Source organism: Giraffa tippelskirchi, chromosome 2 (assembly GCF_054371585.1).
Source record: "Giraffa tippelskirchi isolate mGirTip1 chromosome 2, T2T-mGirTip1v1.2.pri, whole genome shotgun sequence".
NCBI lineage: Eukaryota > Metazoa > Chordata > Mammalia > Artiodactyla > Giraffidae > Giraffa > Giraffa tippelskirchi.
Genome location: NC_137276.1, coordinates 14,036,984 through 14,052,525, shown reverse-complemented (window position 1 = coordinate 14,052,525; position 15,542 = coordinate 14,036,984). Strand labels below are relative to the sequence as shown.

The 15,542-nt window shown below is 44.4% G+C and overlaps 1 protein-coding gene and 1 long non-coding RNA gene across 2 annotated transcripts in view; one reads left to right on the top strand and one right to left on the bottom strand.

Annotated features, from left to right (window-relative positions):
- The window catches only part of PDZD8 (PDZ domain containing 8), an 83,533-nt gene extending 77,051 nt beyond the window's left edge, over positions 1-6,482 (bottom strand). Inside the window, exon 1 of the mRNA XM_081573467.1 lies at positions 5,379-6,482. Coding sequence (XP_081429593.1) covers positions 5,379-6,256 — 878 coding nt within the window. The 5' untranslated portion in view covers positions 6,257-6,482. The remainder of the gene's footprint in view (positions 1-5,378) is intronic.
- Positions 6,483-6,649: 167 nt separating this feature from the next.
- On the top strand, positions 6,650-13,344 carry LOC145539432 (uncharacterized). The gene is made up of 3 exons (XR_014077792.1): positions 6,650-8,847; positions 11,368-11,553; positions 12,438-13,344. It is a non-coding gene; the product is annotated as an uncharacterized LOC145539432 (long non-coding RNA).
- Positions 13,345-15,542: the final 2,198 nt, after the last annotated feature.

The following is a 15,542-nucleotide window of genomic DNA, read 5'->3' as shown; positions in this document are numbered from 1 at the left end:
AACTGGAGGTCTTAAATATATACAAATGCCAGTATAATGAGCTTTAACTGTTTTTTGTTTTCCCCAGGAAGACTAACCAGCCTGAAAGCATGAACTATGCTATAACCATTTTTATCATCATACTCTTACCACAACCCTAGGTATGGTGTGTGTGTGTGTGTTAGTCACTCAGTCGTGTCCAACTCTTTGCAACCCCATGGACTGTAGCCCACCAGGCTCCTCTGTCCATGGAACTGTCCAGGCAAGAATACTGGAGTGGGTTGCCATTTCCTTCTCTGTTAGGTATGGTAGTCTTCAGGAAATAGTTACTAAAAATAAGTGACTATTTTAAAAGTGACAATTATTTATCTAAGACAATGTTATCTTACAATTCCATTTATATAGAGATACTTACCTAAGCAGAAGTACAAGAACTAACATATAAAAAATTAGCTAATACATCATTACTCTAGAACAGCTAGAGTGATATCTCAATGTCCTTGTCTTCACTATCCCAAAGTACCAAAGATGAGTTTTATTTCCTGCTAACATAAGTAAAATTATGATTAGTAGCTATTTTTTAAAGTATTTTCCAGTCTAAGCAAAGATATCTTTTAAAAGCTATCTATATACGAAAGAAAAGTATGAAAGTGTAAGTGAATAAACACAGTACAATACACTTAACTTTACAAAGATTTTGTCAGCTTTCAGAGAATTCACTTTGAAAATTTTTTAAGAAGACATTGATTACTAGAAACCATCTTTACCTCCAATATTCAATAAAATTTTTAAAAGTTATAATTAACATTAAGAATAAATGTTTTTCTTTCTCATCTCCGACCAAGGAAGAAATAACACAATTACAAGCTACTTTATAGAGTATGAGGCTTTCCAGACCAAGCCTAATTTAGTTCTCTGAAATTAATCATATATTAGAGAAGATACAGCTAATTATGCTAAAAGACCCTACTGAACTAAATACAGACCTATCCTCAATCTCCAGTCACTAAGAATATGTGAAAATTTTCTACAAATATATATCAGAACATTTTTAAGAGTAAAAGAATGAAACAGTTTCAACAAAATAGTCATGCTCAGAAGACATTCCATGAACTTGAAAAGTGAAGTTTTCCAATATTTTTCTATACTCATTTATTAAATTCAAATAGTGTCAATAAGTAGATGCCCCCTTATTTGTAACTCAGAGAAGTAAACACTTACACATAGTTAATTGATGACCCACACTTTGCACTAAAGCAAAAGTCCAGTAAACTCAAGGGAAAAGCAGCCACTGTCTACTTACTATCACTACACTGCAGAGAAACGAAAAATATTTTAAGGGATTTTTAAAAGATTTCCAACAGAATGATGTTTTAACATTCAACATTATAATGATAGTATCTTTTATAAAATAAGGTTGTTCAGTGAAAGGCTTTTCAAAGATATAATGTTTAAAAAGGGATAAAAATGATCACCCTTTACTACCCAGCTACTAACTAACTCTTCCCATTTGCAGTGAAGAGCACGAGTAATGGTCTTCATTTAGTAAGCAATTTCAAATGTATATAATGCCAGGCCAGGCAAATGTCATCCGTAACTGTAGCAAGTGGGTGGGGACTCACTCTATGTAAGAGCTTCCTGCAGCTATGACTAGACTCCATCTCTCCCATCTTATTACTGCTAGAACGAATGCAGGCCTACTGCTTTAAGGTCTTCCAGATTTTCCTAAGAGAAGCCAGAAATCCAAATAATGCAATATTTTCTATTTTTAAATGTTGGCAATGAAGAAACAAAAAAACTACAGTGTAGGCCAAACTAAAAGTACCTACGAACTAGATCTGGCCTTTCAGTATGCAACCACTGCTGACTACTCAGCAATGATACCCTAGGAAGAGGAGCATCAGTAAGAATCTCAAATACCTGACTCGCAAACCCTAAACTCCTCAGGACTATTTCTCAGCTTTCATGTTGAAGATGGGTTCCCCATGTAGTCAAGAGCACTGGTAATCCACAATTCTCTGCTAATGAAAAATCAAAGAAAAAAAAATTTTTTGAGAACAAAAAAAAAGAGAGAGAAGAAAAGAACACTGATGGTAATCTTCTTCTCTTGAAGACGAATTTTTGGTTAATAATAATTTTTAAAATGATGGCTTTAATTTACTATTTTAAAGTGTACGTTTTAAGAAAAAAATAAAAAAAATAACACTAAGATAGTGACATTGGAATATTAATAAAATTAGAATAATATGTAAAAAAATGTATACTCATTAAAAAAATACTACAACCTTTACCAACTATGTTAGCTGGGTAAAATGAAGTGTCTATCAGCTAGGTCCTTAGAAAGCAGCCAACCACGTGAGCTGCATTCCCATCTCCTGATGAGAACTGGTAGCCCTTATGGGCCACTTTACACTTTTCCTTTAGCAACATGAAAATGGAAAAACAAATGAAGAGGGGGAAGAAGTGACAACAAGGTCAACTGTTAAGATATTTCTGCTTTAGAATAATTTCAAGTGCCAAAAGATCCTAAAACTCAACACAGTTTACTGCTGCTTTAGCTCTACTAAGTAGATTAGACAGCTAAAGAGGATAAACTAGCAAGACCTTCTATTTGGAAACAAATCTGTTGGATTAAAAATGAAATGCTAAATAGGGCAGCACCCAAAGATTTAACCTTATGATTTAAATTTAAAAGGAATCTTTCTCAAAACTTCTGATTTAAGGGGGAAAAAAAGCTGTACAGTCACATGCCTCTTAAGAGTTCTCAGTTAATTTGGAAGGATACCCCCCACGTACATTATTTTGATGGCATACTTTAAAAATCCCTTAAGGACAACACAGTATAGTTTAGGAAAAAAGGATAGTCTGACTTTATTTGAGCTGGATTTCACCATCTGACTACTCTGAGCACTCTTCCCCCACCTATAAAAAAAAAAGGAGAAACCACAGCTATTTTAATTCTCATTATGAGAATTGTGACACATCTTAAATATATTTTAATTCATTCTCTTTGCTGAAACTTGAATTTGCTCCACAACATCAGTAGCTTAAAATATTCCTGGCAGAACAGCTACACAGAGATAAGAGAACTCAACACTTTCTGAAGCAGCACTCCCCATCCTCATACTTCTATCATTTTCTTTTACTAAACTAAAATCAGCTTCCTAGTTGCTTCAGTGTTACCCCATCAATGACATTCTAGCTAAATCTTATTAAGTACAACTAATTCAATCCTCACTAAACTCCTGTCTCCATTAGGGTTGAGCCTGTATTGAAATCCTGTACCCAGAATAATGGTTAAGCACACAGCAGATGCACAGTAAATATTTACAGATTGAGTGATATATTCTGTGCAGTACTTACTGACTATTGAAATGCTTTGGAATATAGAGCACAAGTGTGTAGACTTCCGGAGGTGACCATTTAACGTTGAAGGTTTAAAAGCTGAAACATCATTATACCCAAACACACCCAAGATTTTTAGGTTTTCTAAAAATCCTTTTGGATACAGTAAATAAAAGTAATTTGACTATATTTTAAATGATGATGCTATTCAATTAAACAGATGCCAAAAGTTCCTTCAAAGGAAATAAACCTCTTAATGGCTCCGTAACTCCTCATCATAATTTCCTTCAGATTTAACTGAATTTCAAGTCGACACTGAAAACAAACAAAAAAACAACCAACTCAAAATGACATGTAATCCCATTACCACTGGCTATCCTGCAAATAACTCCCAAATATTAGTAACAGCTTAGTCAAGTTTTTGGCATCTTAAAGCCACTTAGAAAATATTAGAATTGAAGTTGTGAAAACATATCAAAATCTGTAACAACTTTCTCTCATGACTTTCTCAGCCACAGACTGCTATAAACACCTAACTGCTTAAACACTGCAACTCATTGAAATTTAGTCACATATTCCAGAGCTGAAAGAGTAGATTTCATAAAGTATGTTCTACTTCACAGAACAGGAAATCAGACAGTGAATGACCAGTTCACCATCCTCTGCAAATCTATGGAAATGTTTCCATTATAAATTTCTGCCATCTGACGGTTTTAAGCTGTCACTGTGCTATTAGCCTAAACAAACACAACTACTAAGGCAAATCTGCCACATAACACAAGTCAATACTTCGTCCCAAACATAAAACATTCCTGAATTATCTGGGTCACTGATGTTTTAAACTGTGGTAGCAAGTTAGTGATCTAGAAATATGTAACTTCCACTAAAGGGAACTAAGTAAGGCAAATACCAGACTGACATAATTTTATAGTAAAGAACAAAATCCAAAAGGATTAAACACATTAATGAACACAAAATTAAACAACAGAAAGTAAAATTTTAAAATGTATCTGTTTTAGAAGAAATAGCCAGAGAATCCCAGGGACGGGGGAGCCTGGTGGGCTGCCGTCTATGGGGTCGCACAGAGTCGGACAGGACTGAAGCAACTTAGCAGCAGCAGCAGCCATATATGACCCTTCAACACCGACAAGCCTTCCCAGACCAAAGTGAAGATCTAGCCCCACAAAACTTCTTTTCCCTTTCCACTTCTATGATATTAAAAATAAATAAATAAATAAAAATCCAAACCCTTGTACATTAATCAAAATAGTATACTTCATAAAAATCAAGCCCCCAGATATAGGTAGGCTTTACAAAGTTAAAATCACTACCCATCTTAAAATACTACCTGCTGGGCAATTTCAGGTACTGAAGGAGGAACCTACAGTCAAATAGAGTTGAAAGGTCAGGGGCAGCCTAGGGTTGTGCTACAGAATTTACCCCAGATGACATTAACACAAAAGGTACAGAGAACTACAAGATGTGTAGGCTCTCAACTAGTTTCCAATTTGCAGTGGAAAAGTACTCCTTTCCAAAAGATGCTGCCTCTGCTTTGAAAAGTTGCCAAAGCATCACAGCAAAACTGGCCTGCGGTTGCAAAATACAACAGCTCTGGGCTCCAGCACACTCCTCATGCCTGTACTTGGTGTCCACCAACAATTTCTCAATGTGGCCAAGGCGATGCTGCAAAGCTGCCCTCAACGCAGCAATCACCTAGAGAAATAGTTTCTCAACAGTCCCAGAGCCGTCCAGGGAGGGACGGACTTCCCTTCCATTTTCAATATGCTGCTTCGACCCGCGCTGACAGCACCGTGGATGCCCAAGAGCACAAGGAAAGGCTTCCAGCTCCTATTAATGCCCTTCGGAAGCAAAGAATGTGGGCACTTAATTGAGAGCCCTGTCCAGGGTGTCGGGAAGAGTCCTGGAAAGCACGGGATGAATAAGTCTTTGCCTTTCCCACCCAACGACGGAGGTAGTGCCCTACCAGGCTCGAGGTCCCAGCAGCCAGGGGGCCCTCGCGCCCGGGCAACCTTCCCCCGCAACCTTCCTCTCACCTGATCTTGTAACTCGGAAGGGTGTGCTTGCGCTTGATGATCTTCTTGAGCTGGTTGACGATGAAGGAGGTGAGCTGGGGCAGGGGCCGCCCTTCGAACTGGGAGCGCACCTCGAACTCGATCAGCGGGTCCTCCACGAAGGAGAAGAACCAGTGGGTGAAGGGCACGCGGGTGAGGACGAAGCGCAGCCTCCCCACCACCCGCGACAGCTTGACGAACAGGTAGGCTGACTTGCCGAAGACCAAGTCCACGTCGATGGCCAGATGGAAACCCCCGTTGTACTCCACCTCCGCCTCAAAAGCCAGCTCCTCGGGGGTGGTGGCGGGGGGCAGCGCCTCCCCCTCGGGGCCGTCGGGCTCCCCGGTGGCCGAGGGCGCCACGGGCCGGACAAGCCGAATGGTCTTGATGAAGGGCACGGTCTCGCCCAGGAACACGTCCCGCAGGCTCAGGCCCTCCAGCAAGCGCCCGGCCGTCTTGGTCTGCAGCAGCTCCTCGAACTCCACCTTGATCTTCTTGGTGACCCAGCGGCGGGCCAGCGCGGTGTCCCGCAGCTCCCGGAACAAGAACAGGATGATGGCGTTGAGGAAGTAGCAGGTCTCCCGCGTTGGCGGGGCGGGGGTCTCGGGGGCCGGGGTCGCGCCGCCATCGGGGGGCCCGCCAGAGGGCTCCTCAGCCCCGCCGCCGCCGCCGCCGCCATAAAGGTACTCTCTGAGGGCCAGGCCCGGCACCGGCTTGATGTAGCGAAAGCCGTCGGCCGCGCGGGCGGCCTCGTCCGGCGGCGGCTCGGGCTGTTTGCGGTACAGCAGCAGGAACTGGGTGAGGAGCGTGAGGAAGGAGCCCAGCACGGCCGACGCCAGGATCATGAGGAGCAGCCCCATCCCGCCGCCGCCGCCGCCGCCTCCGCCCGGGGCGCCCGGGCCCTTGCCCCAGCGCCCACAGCGCCGCTTTCTTCACGCCGCCCTCCCCTCTGCCTCCATCTTGAGGACATCGGGCGGCGGGAGTCGGAGCAAGCGGCAAGCTGGGCCTCGTCCGGCGGCTCCGGACCGCGCGCTGCAGCGCCCGAGCCTGCGGCGCCCCCGTGCCCCCTCAGACACTCCCGAAGGCGGCTGCCGTGGTGGAGGTGGCGGCGGCGGGGGCGGGAGGGGGCGGAACGGCGCCTCCCTCCGACCGCCGCTCATTGGACGAGCGGCGCGTGACGTCAGGAGCGTACTCGCTCCCGGCGGCGTCGCCTGGCAGCCAGCGCCCGAGCATGCGTACGCGGGTCCTTCTTCACCTCTCGGGCGCCCTTCCAGCCCCGCCCCCACGCCAACATTCGAGTCCCCTGCAGTCCACGTGGCTGTCACTTCGGAAGCCGCCGTCCGGATCTAGGAGGATAGCCGGGGCCACCGGCTGGAGGATAAGAGGCCGGGCGGAGAGGGCGTGGCGGCGTGTTCTTGATCCCGGTCATCCCGTTATCTTCTCATGCGCCCATCCCCCTTCATTGGCCTCGGTCCCTGTTACCTCTGCCGCAGTGTGATTCCTTCCACCCGCGCCCCTGAGAATGGGCTGGCGGCTTTCCCTGCAGGGCAGCGCCGCAGAGGATCTGAGCTAGCGGTTCGGAGACTTTCCAAGCCGAGGACAAGATTGCATTGCCTCGGAGACTGCCGTAACCGACCAACAGTCTGACCAACAGACGCTCTGCATCCGCAGAGGGTGGGCCCTGGGAAGGAGGGACAGACCAAAAAAAGGCGTCAGATGCGAAGTAACTTTACTACCTAGATAGATATTTGAGATTTAAACCAGAAGGACAAAAAAGAACCGCTACAAGGAATGGATGAGGAGTGAGATGAACTTGCCAGATGATTGGAAGATGAATAGTCACCGTCAAGCTCTTGCAGTGCGTTAAGCCCCTGAGTGTATTGCCACATTTAGTCCATTTAAGAGACAGTTTTAGTTAGCCACCAGTTTTAGTTAGCCACCATCCGTTTTACAAATGCAAGCGCTGGCGAAGAGGCAAAGGAAGTTGCCTTAGGGTTACACAATGGAGCCTGGTTTGTCTAAAACTAAACCCTAAGTCCTCGGTCACTGCTCTGCACTAGGATAACAAGACTGCTAGAGTTGGAAGGGGGCTGATCGGTTCCCTGGGGCACAGGAAGGGGGAATTAGGAAAGAGGGAGGGGGAGGTGAGGAAAGACTTCAGGAAATTTTGCACAGGGTAGCACCTTGAGGAAAGCCATAGAGTTAATGAAGCCAGGTTGCCCAGCAACAATGTTACTCCCCCTGCCGTCTGGTTACATCATAAATGCTTTTGTGCTCCAACCACAGGGACAACACAAAGATCTGCCCCTACTCCCATACGGGTCAGATCAGTTCAGTTCTGTCCAGTCGCTCAATCGTGTCAGACTGTTTGGGACCCTATGGACAGCAGCACGCCAGGCCTCCCTGTCCATCACCAACTCCTAGAGTTTACTCAAACTCATGTCCATCGAGTCTGTGATGCCATCCAACCATCTCATCCTCTGTTGTCCCCTTCTCCTCCTGCCTTCAATCTTTCCCATAATCAGGGTCTTTTCAAATGAGTCAAGTTCGTCGAATCAGGTGGCCAAAGTACTGGAGTTTCAGCTTCAGCATCCGTCCTTCCAGTGAATATTTAGGATGGACTGGCTGGATCTCCTTGCTGTTCAAGGGACTCTCAAGAGTCTTCTCCAACACCACAATTCAAAAGCATCAATTCTTTGGCGCTCAGCTTTCTTTATAGTCCAACTCTCACATCTGTACCTGACTACTGGAAAAACCATAGCTTTGACTAAATGGACTTTGTTAGCAAAGTAATGTCTCTGGTCATGGTCATGCTTTTCTTCCAAGGAGCAAGCATCTTTTAATTTCATGACTGCAGTCACCATCTGCAGTGATTTTGGAGCCCTCCAAAATAAAGTCTGTTGCCGGAGTCCTGCTCCAGCTGGTCCAGGGTTCCCTCAGGAAGGACGGCATCAGCGATGCGAACGAGAAGACACAGCGAGTCTTGGTGTTTCCAAGTGTCTTCCGACTTTATTGTTTTCAAGACAGCTTTTATATTTTTAGTTTGTACATAGAAACAAATGTAAAGTGTAGAGTCATGCCAAATCAGATCAATGGGTCAGCAGTTTTTGACCCTTATCGGAATCAGGACACTGTTTGTGTTTTTTAGTTACAAAAAGTTTAAAGTTGTTTACATCATCTTCTGGCCTGGAGGCCTGCTAACATCTGGTGACTCCTTTATTGATAAGGGTTGATCAGCCAGAACACTTTTGTATCAGGCACAGAAAGTACCAGAGTTACATTTTTTAAAGAATACAGGCACAGCAGATTATGACAAAGAAAGAATTTATAAACTCAGAGTTTCAAGGTACAACCTGTTTTTCTGTAATCTATCTTATGCCTTGAACCTAACAGAAAAGAATGTGGTCCCATAAAGTCATGGTACAGCAAGCTGAAACAATGTAGCACAAAGGTCAGTTCTTAGCAAAATCACCAGCTGAATTAACAATTGTCTTATTATTTGTATTAAAGCTAAACTTCTATTTATATAAATCTCTAACTATTATGCTTTCATTATATAGGTTAAATACGTTAAGAGCAAAAAACATAGTGAGTAAATATAGACTAAGTAACAGTTTCATAAAGCAATATTTCTTATATTTTCTAATAAGCCTTTTTTCCTACGAAGGGCTCTGTGCCCATTGGGGCTTTCTGTGTGGAAGCTCTCAGTATTGTTTATTGTTAAGGAGCAGTCATGCACATTAGCTCCAAAGGCACAGGTATATTTATTAAACAAACCAATATGCTAGCAAGAGGAATTTGGATTAGTATACTCTATATCCTAGATAATTTTATTTGAGTGCTACTGTTTTCAGGGGCGTTGTAGATTGAGGTTTCGGGTTGATCTATTTTAGAAGAGAATCAGGAAAGGCCTTTTGCCTAAGTCACAGAAAATAAGAAGAGGTTTATTGTAGCAAATATCAGAAAGACAGATATCATCTTTAAGGTGAGAGCTGAGGCAGCCTTCCAAGAATCCCTGAGGCCTGAGAAGCCTTGCTCAATCAGTCCTTCTCCTCATGTCCCTGTCATGGGTGGGATCTCGTGAGCTGGCTCCCGGCAGTCTGTCACCATTTCCAATGTTTCCCCATCTATTTGCCATGAAGTGATGGGACCAGATGCCATGATCTTAGTTTTCTGAACTAAGGATCAGAATACTCCATACCTAAAAGTCTGGTTGGTTCTGGGTAGCCTTAAGGGGCCAGGGCAGGGCTCCTCTCTAGTCCTGGAAGATCCCCAAGCCAGTGACTGTCCTGAGTCTGGGTGAGTCTAGAACGAAAACAGAATTCTGACCCAGCTGGAGCAGGTATAGAACTTTGGAACCAAGCTGATCTCATCTTTCTTATTCATGCCCAAGTATGAGACCAGAATGGCTCCTTTACTATGAAAATGTAAGCCTGCTGAGAGAACCAGGCTCAAAACCATATTCCACATCCTGTGGAAGTCCAGAACCCTGCAGGGATATCTGGGAGCTCCAAGCAGCCTCTTTTCCTGTGATCACCTCTGGCTCCTGCTTCTGCTTTTGGGTTGCTCAGTTCTACACTGTTTCAACCCAAATGGGAAATGTAGACCCTTAATTTCCACCAAAAACCTTTGTAATACTCCTGTACCGTTATAGTAAGGCTTCCCTGATGACTCAGAGGATAAGGAATCTGCCTGCAATGCAGAGGACTTGGGTTTGATCCCTGGGTAGGAAAGATCCCCTGGAGAAGGAAATGTCAACCCGCTTCAGTATTCTTGCCCGGGAAATTTCATGGACAGAAGAGCCTGGTGAGCTACAGTCCATGGGGCCGCAAAGAGTCAGACAGGACTGAGCCAATAACACATTCACATTGTACTAAACATCACAGAAGCCGGAGGTGAGGTGGAAGACTATCTGAATAATCTTCACATTACTGAAATACAAAACCTTCAAATTGTGCATTAATGCATTATGCATCTTAAAATATTCTTCGCCCACTTCCCTCTCCCACACAGAAGTTGATGATTTTCCTGGGAGTCTCAGTCTCAGACTCCCATCTTGCAGGCTCTTCCCTGTTCTGCTCTCCTACCTCATCCTTACTCCTCAGATTACCTCTGATAACCTCAAATCTTCTCAACCCATTATATAGTGTTGATCGGGTGCCCAGCAGAATTTGTCCCCTAAAGTTCGTTCATTCGTGCTCATGCTCAGTTGTGTTCAAATCTTTGCCACCCCATGGACTGTAGCCTGCCAGGCCCCTCTGTTTATGGGACTTGCCAGGCAAGAGTGATGGAATGGGTTGCCATTTCCTTCTCCAGGGAATCTTCCCAACCCAGGGATTGAACCGGCGTCTCCTGCATTGCAGGCAGTTTCTTTACTGCTGAGCCATCAGGAAAGCCCATGTGTCAGGCTTAGTGTTACAGATTTTATGTGCCTTATCCCACTTAAAAATCAAGATGTCCATAAGTGTTGGCCCTGTCCCTCCACCCTGCCCAGGCCTGGGGTAGCCAGTCCACCCCCTGTCTAGCTGACCTCATCATAGCCCATCTGGCCAACCCACTTCCACATTTCAACAGTATCTGCCAATGCAAATGTCTGCCAGGTTGGGGGCTTTTCTTCTTTTGCCTTTCATTAAGGGCAGCTAACCCAGGGTTTCTGAACTTTGGCACTATTGTCATTTGGAGCTGGAAAATTCTTTGTTATGAGGGATGTCCTGTTTATTGTGGGAGGTTGATACTGTGTTCCTAGAAGCTTATTATTTTTAATGGCATTCTCTGGAAGAATAGAAATTCAGCAACTTTTTTAAAAATATTAATGCTAGTTCACAGAAACTCAAAAGTCTGAGAACCTTTGACCGCCAGCTCTCAACAATTATGATTCTGAGTATGTTTTTGAAGGAAGAAGTACTTAGCCAGCCTGCTGACCTTTTAATGAGTTTCAAATGATGTCATTGAAATGTATCTGCCTCACCAGCCTTCCTGGGAAGTATCCGTTCCAAGGGGAAAGGCAGTTGAATACTGGAAGATGGGGTACAAATAAGACCAGCATTCTCACCAGCCAGACAGAGGCGTGAACCACTTCTGCTGTTAAATTCTGAATTCCTCTTGGTGAGGGAACAAATAGGATGAGAAAGCCAAAGCATGTGAATATGGAGACTTTGTGAGTAACCCACTAACCATTTTATAAAAATGATACAAAATAATGCAAATATCACAAGATATGGAGAAAACCTTAGAATGCACTGAAGATAGTTAAACAGAAAGAAGAATCTTAGAACACTGATGATACTGAAGCTATATACAACCTTGCAGTCCCACCTCTGGACCTCTTTTGCTTTAGAGAAATATATCCCTTAAGCTATCTAGCTATTTCTCAGGTCTCTGTTGTTGTTGTTTAGTCACTAAGTCGTATCCAACTCTTTTGCGAACCCATGGGACTCAATCCTGATATAGGTTCATCACATCTTTTTGTCATCACTTGTACAATGTGTCTTATAAACCACAATGTTTCCCAGTCCTCAACATAGAGCTTGGAACATAGTAAGTGCTCAACTGATATTTATTAAATGAATGAATATATTCACATGTCATCCTCTCCACTTTTGGTGAGAGAGAGCTACCCTATTTTTCTGAAACTTTGAGACCACTTGTTTGAAGGAAGAGGCTAGGGAAGAGGCAGCACTGATACCAGAATGCCCCATTAGGCTGAGAGAAGAGACACTGCCCTTGGCTGTACTCCCCATCAAAGCAGAGGAAGGTAACTGTGGGGGAGAATGATAGGCTGCAGCTGCAAGAGGCTTGGAGTTTGTAAGCCCTTGAGATCTACTGGCAGGTCCAGATCAACTGTTGGGAATCAGTGTAACTGATGACACAGTGTAACTGTGTCCCAGGGCACATTCACCTCTTCTGTTTTTATATTCACTCCTTAGGTGATCTAATTCAACCTCATGGCTTCAAATATTAATACTGTGCAAAACTAAGCTGATATTCACCACTACTGGTTCTTCGGGCAGCCCTCTATTAATGGTGCCTCTGTTCTTCCAGGTACTCAAGCCTAAAGCTTCTTGTTGTCCTTGACACCTTTCTTTTGCGTATATCTGCATCTGGTCTGTTGATCAATCCTGTTGGTTCTATCTTCAAAATATATTTGGAATTTTACCAATTCAACATCCTGGTTCAAGCACCATATTAGGCCTGGATTTTCAGAGAAGATTCTTCAGTGGCCTCTCTCTTTCTTCCCTGGCCACCCTGATGTCTGTTCAAACACAGATGCCCCTGTGACTGCATTAAAGCATAAGTCTGATTGTTTCACTCAAGTGCTCAAAACCACCAGTGGTGCCCTGGTGGGCAGAACAGTGACCTCCTCAAAGATGTCCACATCCTAATCCCCAGGACCCTTCAGTATGTTGTGTTATACAACAAAAAGGAATTAATGTTGCAGATGGAATTAAGTTTGCTATTCAGCTTCCTTTAAAAGAGGGATATTATTCTGGATTATCCAGTTGTGTCCAGTACGATCATAAGAGTCCTTAAAAGTGGAAGAAGGAGGGAACTTTCCTGGTGGTCCAGTGGCTAAGACTCTGAACTCCTGATACAGGGTGCCCAAGTTCAATCTCTAGTCAGGGAACTAGATCCCACAGGCCACAACTAAGAGATTGTATGCAGCAACCTAAGATCCCACGTGCTGTAACTAAGACCTGGCACAGTCAGATAACCAAACAGAAGTTGTTTCTTTTTTCTAAGTGGAAGAGGGAGGCAGGACAGAAGCTCAGAATGATGTGATGGGAGAAAGACTCAGTCCACTATTGCTGACTTTGAAGATGGAAGAGGGCCAAGAGCACGAATTGTGGCGGCCTTCAGAAAGGAACACTTTAATTTCCATCCAGTGAGATTGCTGAAAATTGGGCTTTTGACCTCCAGAACTGTAAGAGAATAAATTTGTGTTAAGCCACTGTTTGTGGTTAATTTGCTGTAAGAGCCACAAGAAACTTATACAGTTCCCTGTCTCAGGCAAGGTGAAAGCTGAAGTTGAACGGTGAAGTCCAAGGTTCCAGATGACCTGGTCCCCGTTGCCTATCATCTTCCACTTTCCACCTCATTCACTCTTCAGCCACCCTTTTAATCCAGCCATTAATCTACACCTTTGTAGAAGGAATGAATGACTTTGGAAACTTTATTTTCCAGAAGGAAGAAGTGACTTGCCCTGGTGTCCCAGCAGGGACTTAAACTCAGGACTCCTTCCCAGCTGCTGGTGGGTTCCTAATTCCATGGTGCTTAACTTTTATTTCAGTTTCCTTCCCTAAAAAGTCCTGTGGTTACATTTTCCTAACCACCTACTGAAGTGTTTAAATTCTCTTTCAATAAGGGAGTCTTTCTTTTGACTATACTCCTTGCCAGAAAAGTAGCTCGTTTCTTGCTGCCTAAAATTCAAAGACAGGGACTTCCCTGGTAGTCCAGGGGCTAAGCCTCTGAGCTCCCAACGCAGAGGGGTTGGGGTTCAATACCTGGTCAGGCAGCTAGATGCCACATGTTGCAACTAAATATCCCGTGTGCTCCAAGTAAGACCCAGCACAATCAAATTAATAAAATAGGTAAAATTCAAAGACGGAAACATCTTCTCTTGAAAAGACAGAGGAAGATATTCCCAGGGCATCAAACTATAGTGATCAAGACATACAGATTCCTTAGGAGGAAGAGTCAGGTGTGGTTTTCCCTCAGTCAAGGAGGTATTTACTGTGCGGATTCCTGTTTACACCCTGGGATGTAGGGTGAGCTATGTATTTAGAAACCAAGACACTTTTCTAAGTAATGTTGGCCTTGTCAAAAAGTGAAGTCGCTCAGTCATGTCCGACTCTTTGCAACCCCATGGACTGTAGCCTACCGGGGTCCTCCATCTGTGGGCTTTTCCCAGCAAGGGTACTGGAGTGGGTTGCCATTTCCTTCTCCAGAGGATCTTCCCGACCCAGGGATCAAACCCAGGGATCAAACCCAGGTCTCCCGCATTGCAGGCAGACGCTTTACCCTCTGAGCCACTAGGGCCTTGTCAATCTGAGTGCAAATAGCCCTCCTTATTTTGCTGACTTGGCACGTATATTTCCAAAAGAGAAGGTCTGATTGGTTAGCTCCTCAAGCCCCCTCACCCCGCATTTGTGCTGAGTCATCTCAGTGTTGTTCAGCCTCTCTTGTGTTCAACTGATGTGTGTTGCAGGCTGCTCTGGGACTGATCTCTGGTCTACTCTGCTCTGGCCACAGGAGCAGAAGTGGCTTCCTCTACAAAGCTTGTGGGTGCTGGCCTGGCCAGTATAGATAGAGCAGGCCTAGTTATGTCACTAGATATTTTTTTTGTCTGCCCAGCACTGGTTTCATTTGGAAACTCCTCCTGGATCAGGGGTCTGCAAACTTTTTCTGTAAAGGAGCAGAAAGTAAGTATTTTAGTTTTTGTGGGCCATCCATTCTTTATGGTAACTACTCAACTCTGCCATTGTAGCCAAATACAGCCACAGGCGGTAGATAAACAAATGTCGCTGTATTCCAAGAAAGCTATATTTACAAAAATAGGCAGGGGGCCATAATTTGCCTACTTCCTGGTCTAGAAGATCTGGAACTTTGCCCTCTATTCACAATCCAGCCTCACCAGCCTCCTCTCAGAATCTTCATGCTCCAACCCACAGGGCTCTTTCCTTAAAGAGCTCCCAGCCTGAAATATTCTCCTGAACCTTTGTATGGTTAACTCCTACTACCACCATCATTGCTGAAATGTCACTGCCTCAGGGAATTCTTCCCTACTTCCCTTGTGGCTCAGCTGGTCAAGAATTCGCCTGCAATGTGGGAGACCTGGGTTCAATCCCTGGGTCGGGAAGATCCCCTGGAGAAGGCAAAGGCTTCCCACTCCAGTATTCTGGCCTGAGCAGACACGACTGAGCAACTTTCACTTCACCCTGAGACTGGGCCAGATTCCCCTCGTTCCCATTTCCTAGAGCACCTGCCTCTCCTTCATGGCATTTTGGATCATCGCGGCAATTTTCAGTCTTTTCGTGTTAATTTGCTGTCTGTCTCTCCTCTAGACATAAGGGTGAGGTTCTGTCTGTTTTGTCCTGAACCAGGCATAGTTCTTGGTGCATAGTGTTAACTCAGTGTGTATTTCCTGAA